The 12,120-nt window shown below is 40.7% G+C and overlaps 1 protein-coding gene across 3 annotated transcripts in view; it reads left to right on the top strand.

Annotated features, from left to right (window-relative positions):
- The window catches only part of SRGAP1 (SLIT-ROBO Rho GTPase activating protein 1), a 147,227-nt gene that overhangs the window by 67,519 nt on the left and 67,588 nt on the right, over positions 1-12,120 (top strand). For all 3 annotated transcript variants that reach the window (XM_042017870.1, XM_042017869.1, XM_042017871.1), the window contains exons 2-3: positions 5,778-5,973; positions 8,392-8,554. In XM_042017870.1, the coding sequence (XP_041873804.1) occupies positions 5,778-5,973; positions 8,392-8,554 (359 nt within the window). The remainder of the gene's footprint in view (positions 1-5,777; positions 5,974-8,391; positions 8,555-12,120) is intronic.

The following is a 12,120-nucleotide window of genomic DNA, read 5'->3' as shown; positions in this document are numbered from 1 at the left end:
GTCCACAAAAGCCCTGCCTAAGGAAGCTCAAGGGCATCACTGTCTCTTATGTGGTGGACACAGGGAAGTGATTTCCCCTAGTCTGTCATAGAATGTTAATGTTGTGGTACAGGCTCATGATCTATTTAAAGGCATTTCTGCAGCAGCCTCCAAGATCTTTACCCCAGCATCTCTCATTAGCTGTCAGTCTGGTGGAATTTCCTGGCTTTTGAAGTGGATTTTCCTGCTTGTGGTTAAAGAAAATGGCAGTAAGGACCTGGGAGAGAGTGTGAGCCAGACTCCCTGCTGACCACAGAGCTTCCCTCGCCATTTGTCATAGAAATCCTTGAATAGCTTTCTAGCCAAGTCTCTGAGAAATAAAAACTTTCCAGCACTAGCATCTTTAGGTTGTGTATCTCAGACAAGTATTGGCAGCTGGGTCTGTGCATCCACCATTGATCTGATACCTCTCATCATCTTTATCTTCTTGTCTGTTGAGAGGAGCAATAATGTCCCTGGGAAGTGTGGGAGCACTGATGGGACATGGCATTAAGGAGTACTAGCTGTGCACAGGGACACCTCCAGGCCTCTCTCAGTGATTCCTGCTGCAGTTTCTCTGCTGGCAGCATCCTCAGTGGGCTGGAGATAAGTGCTTTCTGAAACAAAACCTAAACTGCAGATGTTGGCCAGCTGCATGCAGCTGGACCAAAGCTCTGCTCATCTTGACAAAGAAGCCAGAACCAAGTCCTTACAAAGGCAATGGCTGGAATGAAACTGAAATGATCCGTCCCCCTATGCAGCACCTCAGCTTCTAGCAGCAGGGGTAGACATGAGCAGTTCTTCTAGCTAAGTAACTGGGGCACAATGAGAGGCATGTAAGACTCAAGTGTCCTCAAGGAGGAACTGCAAGATGATTAATGCTGCAATAGCTGCTTAATTATAAACACATGTTGGTGGCCAGATTATATCTAGGCTGAATTTAAGGTCTGAATATTTCCTATGAAATACGATCTGGATATCACTGGCATGACAATGAGGGGATATGTGTGTTGATAGCTCACTGGGGTAAAAAAATGCCTAAGTGTAATGGTTTAGAAATGCAAAGTCTAAGATACCATACATTGGTTTTAGTGCATTTGATGAGACATTTCTGAGTGTTTTAAAACTAATCTAATTTTTTTCCTTTTTTTTTTTTTTTTTTCCCCGCGAAGGAGGCTTTTGAAGAAAAATGGGAGGGGATACGCCTTTGTCTGGCTACCCAAGAGATAAAACCTGCAAACATAACTATGTCTTGTGAGAGCCTCTGTACTCTCGAAGAGTTCTGTTGAGTTACTTGCTTTTGTGATCTTTTGCAGGGTGAGGCCCTGAGGCTGTTGGTATGATTATCCAGTAATGCTACTGGATTAATATGTCTGCATAGTTTGTATATTGTAATCGTGACTTAAATATAGCTCCTTGCCAGGCAGGGTGAGGCAGCAGGTGGGAGGCTTGCGGTGCAGCCGAGGGGGGTGACCAGGGAGACATGTCCTGCTCTGTGGCATTTTCCGGAGCTTTCACCAAACACCAAAGCCCATGTCAGGGCTGCTCTGCAAGCACAAAAGTTAGTTCCACTTAAATGGGAGCTAAGAGTGGCGGGCTGCAACAGCTCTTGGGGTCGCTCAGACAGGAAGCATCTTCTGGCAGGTGTTGATAGCACCATGAAGCATTCTTTACAGTTGCTTTGTTCGAGAGTTGGTAATGAGTTTGTGGTGGTCTGAAAGGTCTCCAAGGTCTGAAAGGCTAGACATAGCCTAGTGCAGCACAGCTGGAGCACTGCAGTACCACAGGGCAGGGATGGGGGTGGGCGTTGCAGTGGGGAGTTCTGCAGCAGGGCAGCAGTCTGCATGCAGTGTTGATCTGTCCATGGGTTAATTTGGTTAATACCATGTGTTTAGAAGTTGTGCAGCTACTGAGGTCAGCAGAGGGTTTCCTGTGACTTTTTTGGGATGTTTGGTGGTGCCTGGTGCTTTTGTGTGGGAAGTGAAGGTGAAGAACTTTGTTCCATGCTGGTGTGTAGCCAGCATTATCATTGTGTCACATTGTAGTGTATCTCTCCACAGGTTCCTTCAGGTAGGGCACTGGCCTGTCACTGGTTACATACATGTCCTTCAGGGTAGTACAGTGTATTACTGCAGTGCTATGTAAATCACTGTCTGTATGTACTGTACTGTGTGCAAAGAGGTAACCTTGATGAGTTATTTCTGATTATGATTTGGGTGATGTCAGTAGTTCAGCTTCATCTGCTCTGACTTAACTTTCAAAGCAACTGTAATCTTGTCTCTTTACTTTTCATGGTGCACAGATTTAACCACTTGTCAAGGAAATAAAGATTTGTTGAAAGGTTGGAGTTATATCTTCAAAACTGGCATAAACAAAATCTAATTTTATACTTAATGCAGTAATTCTAGTGGAGAGTGTCTGTGAGGGCATAACTAAAATAATTTTTAACATTAAAATCTTTAGAAATAAAACTTTACCCAGTTTATTGATCTAATTGCAGTCACATTAACTGCTTCCTTGCTTTGACTGTGTGTGCAAATCTTGGACAAAGTGTAGGGTGGATTTAATTTTTTTTCCATTTGATGTGATATCAGTCTGTTCAAGCTGCAGTATAAATGGATGGGATTTCTTTTGAGCCAGCCCCTGGCCAGAAAACCAGTGAGCATGACTTAAAGCTGCCAAGAGAAAGAAGGAGAAGGTGTTAACTCGTCCTGGGTTTAAATGGGCCTTTTCCTGGCGCAAAATAGCCTGGAAATTTGACATCAGCCACTCAGCACAGCAGAATAGGACAACGTCATTGTCCATTACAACTGGTACCAATTTGACTTCGAATTTAAATGTGTCAGCAAAATAAGAGTAAGGACAGGCACACTTCTCTTACTTGCTGCACCTGTCTCTGTATCTGTGGAGTTTGGACTTCACTGGCTTTGTTTCTTTGAATACAGTGCAGCAATTTTCCATGCCACTCTTTCTAGCCCTAGGGACATCACACATGTGAACTGGTTAAAGAAAATGGCATTGCCTTAGTGCATTTTTCCATAGCAATAGGTAACGGGTAGTCTATTATAGTTAATAGTACCTGGACAGTTGTGATTTTGTCATACACAGCTGATCAGGCTGCCTGCCTGTTATGCCAGTACTTGTTCTGGGGGTTTGTTGTTGGGGTATTTTTTTTAATCCACTGCTCTCATCAGAAAATGGAAATCACAACATTTTCTGATCATTTTCCTTGCCCTCTCCTCAGCCTGCCAGTATGGCATTACACATGTTTTTAGTAAAAGAAAAATTTAAAACTGGAGGAATAGAATTACATGAAAGACTGGAAGGAGAACTGCTGCTGAAGTCACTTCTGGACTGACTGTGATCAGCCAGCATGAGTGGGATATACATCTCCCCTTTTTCTCCTCCAGCAGGAGGCCATAGGCTCAGCCTTTTGGACCCAACATGTTCTTTCTCTTTTCTGAGATTCAAGTAACCAGAAATTACAAATCTTCCTTCATAAAGCTGCAGCCCCCTGAGCCCCTAATTTTATCAACCTTACTCAGAGCTTGTATATCTCCATCAGCTTTCATAGATCATGCTTCAATTTTGTTTTCTAAAATACAAGTTTGAAGGAAGCCACTATTGTACATTGGAAATCCAGACAGCATCAAAAAGCTAAGGCAGTTTTCTCTTATTTTATCTGTTGTCCCTTATTCATTGTTTCTTGTATTTCTATTCATATATTCCTGTTTCTAAAATCTTGCTCATTCCTGTTGCTATGGTAAAAGCCTGCCTGAAAAAGGAGAATTATAGCAGCAAGATACACTGACCTACAAAATAATCAGAACATAGTTGCTCCATAAAAAATGCTGCTTTCAAAGTAACTGCTAGAAAATCTTGAGTGGGAAAGGGAGATGGCCAAAGTATAGGGACCATGTACATGGATCTGGATTTAGTAAAAACTCCAGCTTATGAACAAAATTGCTGCCTCTGACCAGTGAATCTGTACAACTGGTTTCCCATAAACAGGAATTTTCCATTATTGCAATATCAACAGTAGTAGACACCCAAAAAAGTGGTCTTGAGTGTCTGTTTCTGTTGTTAACCTTCCAGCTCCGATGCGATTTTCTCCTCTGTGTACATGAGTGTCATTGATACAGTGTTGTATTACAGTGGCTGATCCTTGCTGGAGGCATGGTTTCTTTTCCAACAAACTGATCTGAAGTGAAGTGAAAACCAAACCATGAATTTTTTGGTTCACCTCCCAGACTGTAAAAATGGATGGTCTCATTAATGATTAACACAGCAGCTGGTAGCTCTCGGGAGATCTGGAAGAACATACTGCAGTGTCTCCCTCCTCCAGCAAATATATTGGCTTAACATTTTTCTGTGCTTGTACAACTTATTTCAGTATACGTGCTTGAATCCCAGCAGAGTGGATCTCTGCCTTCATACCTGCTCTAAGATCAGTAAGGATGCCTTAGATCCTAGATGCATCGGATAATTTTTTGCGATGTTATTACTACTTAGTGGTTTGCAGTTCCCTGTGATGCTAGCATGACTTTTAGAATGCTCTTCTATTTCAAACTCTGCTGTGGGCATTGAAGATTTCCAGTGTCTTTTTGCCCACAGTGTGGTTAGGTCATTACGAATCAAGTAAAATTTCACAACAATTTTGCATTTACATGGGCATCACTTCTGGGTGTTTTGCTATTGATAAATCCTTGTTACAGCATTAAACTGTGTAAAAAATATACACATCTATTATTGTCACAAAGCGTTTACTCCTGTTTTTACTCCGCAGTACTGGAGTACACTGTGCCTGGGCAGCTGACAAAAGTGTAATGAACTCTAAAGAACCAGAGGGATCTTTTTAGACTAAGTGTTCTCAGAATGTGTTTAACTGGTTAGCACTCAGGAAATAAAAGTGCTAAAAAAATACCAACCCAAAAAAAAAAAATTTCAAAACCCCAGAAATCTCTAAAATAAAAACCCTACCACTTAGTAATTTTGCATATAGTAAAAAGTGGTAAGAAATCTGGAGGCTTTTCCCTATTGCTCTAGAAGAGATTGTGAGCATATATTGTCTTCTAAACGATCTGATTTTTTTTAATCCTAAAAAATATACTACTGTCTCTGGAACCTTGTGCAAATTTTCAAATAGTTGTCTCTAAATACAGGTACATGTTTTCCTCTATATTTGCTGTAAAACCTTGGTGAATGCATGTATAGTACACCGGTTTCCTCCCTGGCACAGATGGGGCAGATACGAAGCTTACCTGTGCACAGTTACAATGGATAATGCCTCCAGAATTTATCACAAGGTTGTTTCTGTGGTGTACATGATGATACAAGCCAGCATAGAACACCTGACAGTCAGCAGACTCATCCTGGCCCAAAGGGTGCTTGTTTATCCAGCCATTCATCGGGGCAGCGCCACCTTCTTCGAGGAGATCACTCCAAGCTGAATGTTGTGCTAGTGCCAGAGGCCAGAAGGAGGATGGGAGAGGAAGGTGGAGGCTCACCTGAGCCCAGCAGAGTCCTGAGCCCCTGCCACAGCCGTCTGTGAGACAGACAGCAGGTGGGAGATGCTGGGCATTAAGCGTGTGGTGGCCGAAGTGAGATCTGCCGCTGCTGCATCCCACCATGGGAGCTGAAATCCAGATCCAGCTGGTGTAGCTGTGAGGCTGAAGTACACTGGAGTGTTTGTAATTTTGGTTTGTAACACTCAGTTCATTTGCTTTCACTGACCTGAGTGGATGTGTTTCTCTCATTAGAGATCCGAGCTCAACTCGTTGAGCAGCAGAAATGCCTGGAGCAGCAGACTGAAATGAGAGTGCAGCTTCTTCAGGATCTGCAGGATTTCTTCCGCAAGAAGTCAGAAATAGAGATGGAGTATTCCCGAAATCTGGAAAAACTAGCAGAGAGGTTCATGGCAAAAACAAGAAGTACAAAGGATCATCAGCAGTACAAGTAAGAAAAACTTGCTTGCCCACCACCCCCATGTTGTACCTGTTTCTGGTTCCAAGGCCTGTTTAAAATCTCCGCCGCTGCTTAGCAGTGCAGCAGTTCTCATTGTGGTTAAAGGTAGGTGAGTGCCTAAATACTGTTGTTGATGTGGCTCTCTGCAGTTACTCAGGTCAGGTTCTGACAAGTAGTTTCAGTTTATTAAAAGGTAAGGTGCACAAATATTATCCTTAACCTACCATATGGATTTTAAACCACCCAAAATACTGCCAGTATCTAGAGGAGATGCAGAGCCACAAAAGGGCTTGGAAGCTGTGTGCTGATCTCTAGTGGAGTTGATAGGATTTTAAAGTATCTGCATGAAGGTCAGTCAACATTACAACAGCAACAAAAAAGACATTAATAAAAAAACTTTCTGATTTGTTGTTGCATGTGAACTTGGCTGTGTCTTCACCCCTCTGATTCCTGGAAATAAAGATGATGTGAACATTATGCATTGTTTACAATTTAATGTATCCCTTTAATAGCATAGTATCTTTTGTGCAAAACAAGTGGGCAGGTAGTATCTGGCATACTGTGTACAGTATGTTTTCTGAAGTGTTTCAAGTGCATCACTTGCTGACATAATCTCATGTGGTTATTTTCCTGACTTGAGCTGATTAATGAATGCATGTGTCTGGCCTTGTTATGCTTAGGGATTTAGAACAGTATTTTGTGTTTGTAAAACTAAAAAATAATTTTCCCACTGTTCACTCAGTGCTGTGCTAGAGATACACAGATAGAACTGTTGTTTCAGGACAAGTCTTTTCCAAATACATTTGGCAAAGGAAAGGTTAATGAAATACAGCTTGCACTGTTCAAAGAGCATTAATATATATTTATTAAAATTAGTTTTAGTGACTCACTGATTCTCTGAAATAACCAACTTGTGCATATGTCACCACTTCAGAGAGAGCCCTGGCTTTTATTCTGCTTGTGGCAAAATCTTTTTTCCCTGTGCATACAAACATCTTTCCTTGTTCTTAAACATGTTAAATCCAGACTGGCAGTTGTGCATGGGGGTTATGACTTGAGTTCTGCCTTTGGCTTTGTTCTTGCAGTTCTCTGCTTTGAGAAGAGGTTACAGCAAAAGTCGCTTTAGTTGTTGGTCCCCTGAGCTGCTCCCACCATTGCCCCCAGAACAATCAGGAAGGTCTGTGGAATCAGCAGTGAGGACCAAGTAATATCAGCATGGACTTTCAGGAGTGCTCATGTTGTCTGACCTGGCTGATAAAACCCCTTGCTGTGAAGTAACACTGTTACGATGTCCATCTGAAACAAATGGAAGCTTTCTTAACTCCTGATTCATAGCAAAGCAAAGCGCTGATGAAGAAAAGACTTTTGTCTGTTAATCATTCATTGTTGCTTTGATTCTGGGGGTGAGAGCTAAAAGTAGACAATTAGATGGGAATTAAAGGCTGTATTTCTAACAATGATAATAGCTAATTATCAGAAGAGTTTGCCAAGAGTTGGAGAAGTTTCTCCCTCAATTCATCACCACTTCTGCCTGTTTTATCTTCATGTGCTTTATCCTTTTAACTTAAGGAGAATCCCTGTAAAAGAGAAAGAAAAAAAAGAGCAGCAAGTTTTTAGAGCAGTTAGTTGAAAGGCCAACTTGATACTAAAATGTCAATAAAAACATAAGACAAGTTCTATAAACAAGTTTTTGTCGTCTGTGAAACAGTTGCTGAACTATATGTATTTTCATTTTGCCTTGTGTAGAAGAAATGAGAAGTCATCTTTGATTTCATTTTTTGCTATATTAAAGCTGGGAGTGGGCCTACATTGCAAAAAGTCTGTCATGGGAATTCAGAATTGGATCACTGGAAAAAGTCCAGTCCTGCTGTTTGTCTTGTAATTGACACATCTAGGACTAGCAGTAGCAGTATATTTATGACTGCTGTGAATTTATGAGCACTGCTCACAGAATATGGATGCTTGAGACATTTTCTTCTACTTCATCAGTTAGACAAATCCAATGCAGTGAAACTGCTACTCCTGCAATTTTGCTCATGAAGGATTTGGGTTGTGCTTCCAGTGCTCATTTATTTCTAATGTCAAAAATTAATTACTGTCACTCTTCCAGGAGTGGCCTTTGTTGATTTGGAATATTTACGTGTACTCCATTTCTGAGCTTTGTGGCAAGATATTTTTATACTTCGAGGTGGCTTGCAGAGTATTTCCATGCCTCATGAAACTTGAATGTGTCTTAAAAGCCATCTGAGGCTTGCCTAACCTGGGTTATTCCAAGAATGGGTACTGACTGTTCAGAAGCAGCTATTTTTATGTAACAAGTTATGACTGTAAATGTCAGTGAGGTGTTTCAGTTAATAACATAACTTTTTCATTTCTGTACATTATACATGTGTGTATCTCCTTCCTTAGGAAAGACCAGAACCTCTTGTCGCCAGTGAATTGCTGGTACTTACTCCTAAACCAAGTGAGAAGAGAAAGCAAAGACCATGCAACACTGAGTGATATCTACCTGAACAACGTGATCATGCGATTCATGCAGATAAGTGAAGACTCCACCAGAATGTTCAAGAAGGTAATGCCTCTCCTGCAGTCCTCCATCCAGGCTTGTAAGATGCATGAGGGAGGCAAGTGTCCTAATAGATAGCATTTGAGGAGAAGATTCGGAACACACAGCATAAAATCTGTTTTAGCATACATATAAATTCTTCATGACTTTTCTCTTGAAGCAAATACTTAGTGCTGAAATGCTTGGGACCCTGCTGTATATGCTGGTAACCTGAAGAGCTGACTCACAAATATCCAAAAAAAGCAGGGGGAAAAGCCTGTGCTTCTCTAAACAGCACACTTGTCCACCCATGCAGAAAGGAAACAGTTTTCGCTTAGGACTCTTGAAATAGTAAAGCTGTATTAATGAATTATTTGTAAAAAAGAATTTCATTGTGAATGAAACAGATTGAAGACAAAGCAAGAGTTTACTTTGTAGTTCCTTGACATAAAGTTGGTAGCTTATGCTGCAGTTCTCCTAAAAGTGTTTCCTTTCTAATATTAAATATGAACATATGCTTCTGGTAACATAAGTATTTCTATTACATCCTGTAAGTGTTGTCTCTGTACATGCTTCTCCTAGTCCATGACTGTTACGTTTTTTCATAACGCATGCAATGTGTAAATCCATCATGTGCTAAGCAAGGACTCTAGGTAACCTTAGCTCAAGACCTACATAATGTGTTTGCAGTCATTGTTGTTAAAATGTTCCAAAAGGCAAATAGATTATAAATGCATATTTGTTAGTCACAGTGAGATGCTGGTAGACAATCAGCATACAAAAGAGCTCAAGAAGAGTAAAGGTTAAAAGATGTAAACTATGTGACGAAATGTTAGCAAGGGTACCTGAGGTAGTGTTTTCAAAATAGGGAACTGGTTTCACATACACCCCACCATAATTCTAGATAGCACTGGGGTGGGGAGAAGAATCATTTAGGGAGCACACAGGTTGTACTTGAAGGAAATAAAAGTAAAAACTTAAATCAAACTTCCTGGTATGCATTAAAACCTGTAACAGAGACAGAGTTGAAGTTTATAGTTTCTCAATCAGTAATGGCTTGTTCATATAATAGGTCTGATATGTAAAACTAATTCACTAAGCACTTAATTTAGTAATATGGAAGATTTATGAAGTTGAACCAATAATGAGAAAAGTGATTTGAACAGGCTGCAGTACTGTCTATGTGGGGATATCTCAGAGTTGCAAACCAGTAAGAGATTTCTTTTGGTATTGAATCTGGAATAGCTTTCCAGTTGTTTATGTCTTACCTCAGAGGTATCTTCTTCACTAGGTGTGCGTTATTAGACAAGCCTGTTTGCTTTCAGCATGGTTCAGTTCTTTGGCACTAGAAATTTTGCTTTTCCTTCCCTTCTGTCCAGAAGGACTGTACAATGGTATATAGTTAAGAGTTTTCCGTGAAGTGTGTGTCCCTTTATATTCACTCATAATTTATTAATGGAGATTGCTGCAACTTCTCTCTCGAAAGGAGGAAAATACATGGATATTTTCAGTGTATTAACAGGAGGTGTATTGTCCCATATGTCCTCCATTGTCTCTGTCCTCCATCTTGTGCCCATGCAGGTGCAACATTTGAGATTGTCTCTTTCTAGCATAGCTTCTTGAAGAAGAGCAAGCAGCTTCTCTTGCTTTTTTATTCCTAACTTGGATTTTCTAAAGGGGAAAGAAAAGAAACTTGAGGTAGTCCTGCCGTGCATAACCTGAAGCTCACATTAGTAGAACCCAGATACTCAGCAGCCCTTTCCTACCTTTCATCAGGGTTTGCCATCTGACACTCAGCCTGAGAATGTTATGTCAGACAGCTGTTAGCTGAGGTGGAGCATGGGCAGAGTGAGCTTAGCAAAGGCTATGTGCAGGGATCTGAGCCAGTCCCATAATGTGAGGGGAAGGGTGGCAGGAGGACATGCAGCATCTCAGCATGGTCTAAGTGAACTTCATGGGCATGTGGACTGAATGTGGTTTGTTCACCAGTATCAAGTCTGAGCACGCATTTTTAAGACAGTCTGTCAGGCTCAGTACTTGTTGCAGAAGGTTTCCACTGAGCCCCAGTGTGCACAGTTCTTGCTGTGGTGCTTACTGCAGAGTACTGGTGATTTATTTGCTGTTAGTTCCCAGTTGCAGAACTGATGATGAAGCTCTTCCAGCCCAAACCCTTCCATGATCCTGTGGTAATTTGTGTCAGATGTGAATGAGCAGTCTAACTTAAGGTACTCACAGAACTGCATAATGGATGTTTACTGGGCCACAAAAAGATCTGATTCAAAACACATGTCCTGTGGTACAGTTCTCTTTGCAGGAAAGAGATCACAGGGGCAAAGAGAAGGTGCACTTAGAGTGAGAAAGGTGACAGCAAACAGCATCCTCCATCAAAATAGTATTCTCTCTCTAAAGAAAATTACATTGATTTTGTTGGAGATTTTTGAACATCAGATAGAGTATTTAAGCATTTTTTTGTCCATTTCTGTGATTCTTCAGATTACTTTCAAAAAAACTGTATTTAGAATAAAATATTGTCAGAGAAAATATAATCAGTCTCAATAGGTGTCATATCCCTGTGAAAGCATATGGAATTTGTTCACTATTCATAGATTTTGAATTAGAGACAAACCATTTCCTGCAGATACTTCTACATTGGAATCTGATCATACTGTTCTGTGAAATATGTGCTCTCTCTCACTCTTATAAGTAATAAATATAAATATCAAGAAAAGCAGTAATGTGAAGATTTTAAAAATAGACTAACAAATGCATACTTAGTGTCTTACTGCAATCCATGGCCAAGAGCAGGAAATACCTGTACTCTGTTGGCTCTCACAGCATTACACACAAGAGCATTTAATTTCTAAAATTCTGTGATTCTGTAACTTACAAATACCAGTTAGTCAGGCTTCTCTATATTCAATGATTAGATCTTTTAGTTATATATCTTACAGCTTATTAATCTAATGGTATTATGCATCACTACTTTTTGCCTTGTTTTAATTCTCCATCAGTCTTGCGGCAGCAAGGTGTTTTACTCCATTTCCAAGTCGGGAGAGTAAGTACATACACCAAGTCCCTGATCAGAACAGATCTTCATTGTGCTGCTCTGAAACCCCAGTCTTGCTGCCACAGAAAGGAAAAATGTCTCAGAGTGGATTGCCTCATTGCCCAGAAGCAAGATAAGGGGAGACAACAGCAAACTCGTAATCACTCTAAACTTCTTGACTCTTTCTACTCCCTCTTTTTTTCTCCCCCTTTCTTCTCCCAAGAGGATGGGACTTCCCTTTCTGCTTCTCAATGGTAGACATTACTGACTTTTTCCATCTTGCTGGTGGGCATGTTGGTTCTCTAATGAATTTTCTGTGAAGTGAGCCCAACATTTTCTAGAGGAGTACAGTTTGAATTCATATCTTAAGATTGACTCCCGCTTGAATTGTAGTAAAGAAAAGATCAAATAATTTCCTCATTTCCCAGCCATGCTTACCACTAGAGTATTATTTTGTTCCCTCTCCTATGTGGGATATAGCATAAGCCATAAGTTTGTAGCAACCCCTTTTACTACTCCTTCTGTAAAAGATGTGTGCAATAGCCAA

This window comes from Corvus kubaryi, unplaced genomic scaffold (assembly GCF_017639235.1).
Source record: "Corvus kubaryi isolate FWS band 111438036 unplaced genomic scaffold, C.kubaryi_AGA036_p1.0 137, whole genome shotgun sequence".
Lineage (NCBI taxonomy): Eukaryota > Metazoa > Chordata > Aves > Passeriformes > Corvidae > Corvus > Corvus kubaryi.
Note: the sequence above shows the minus strand (reverse complement) of the source record. Positions and strands in the feature narration are given on the sequence as shown.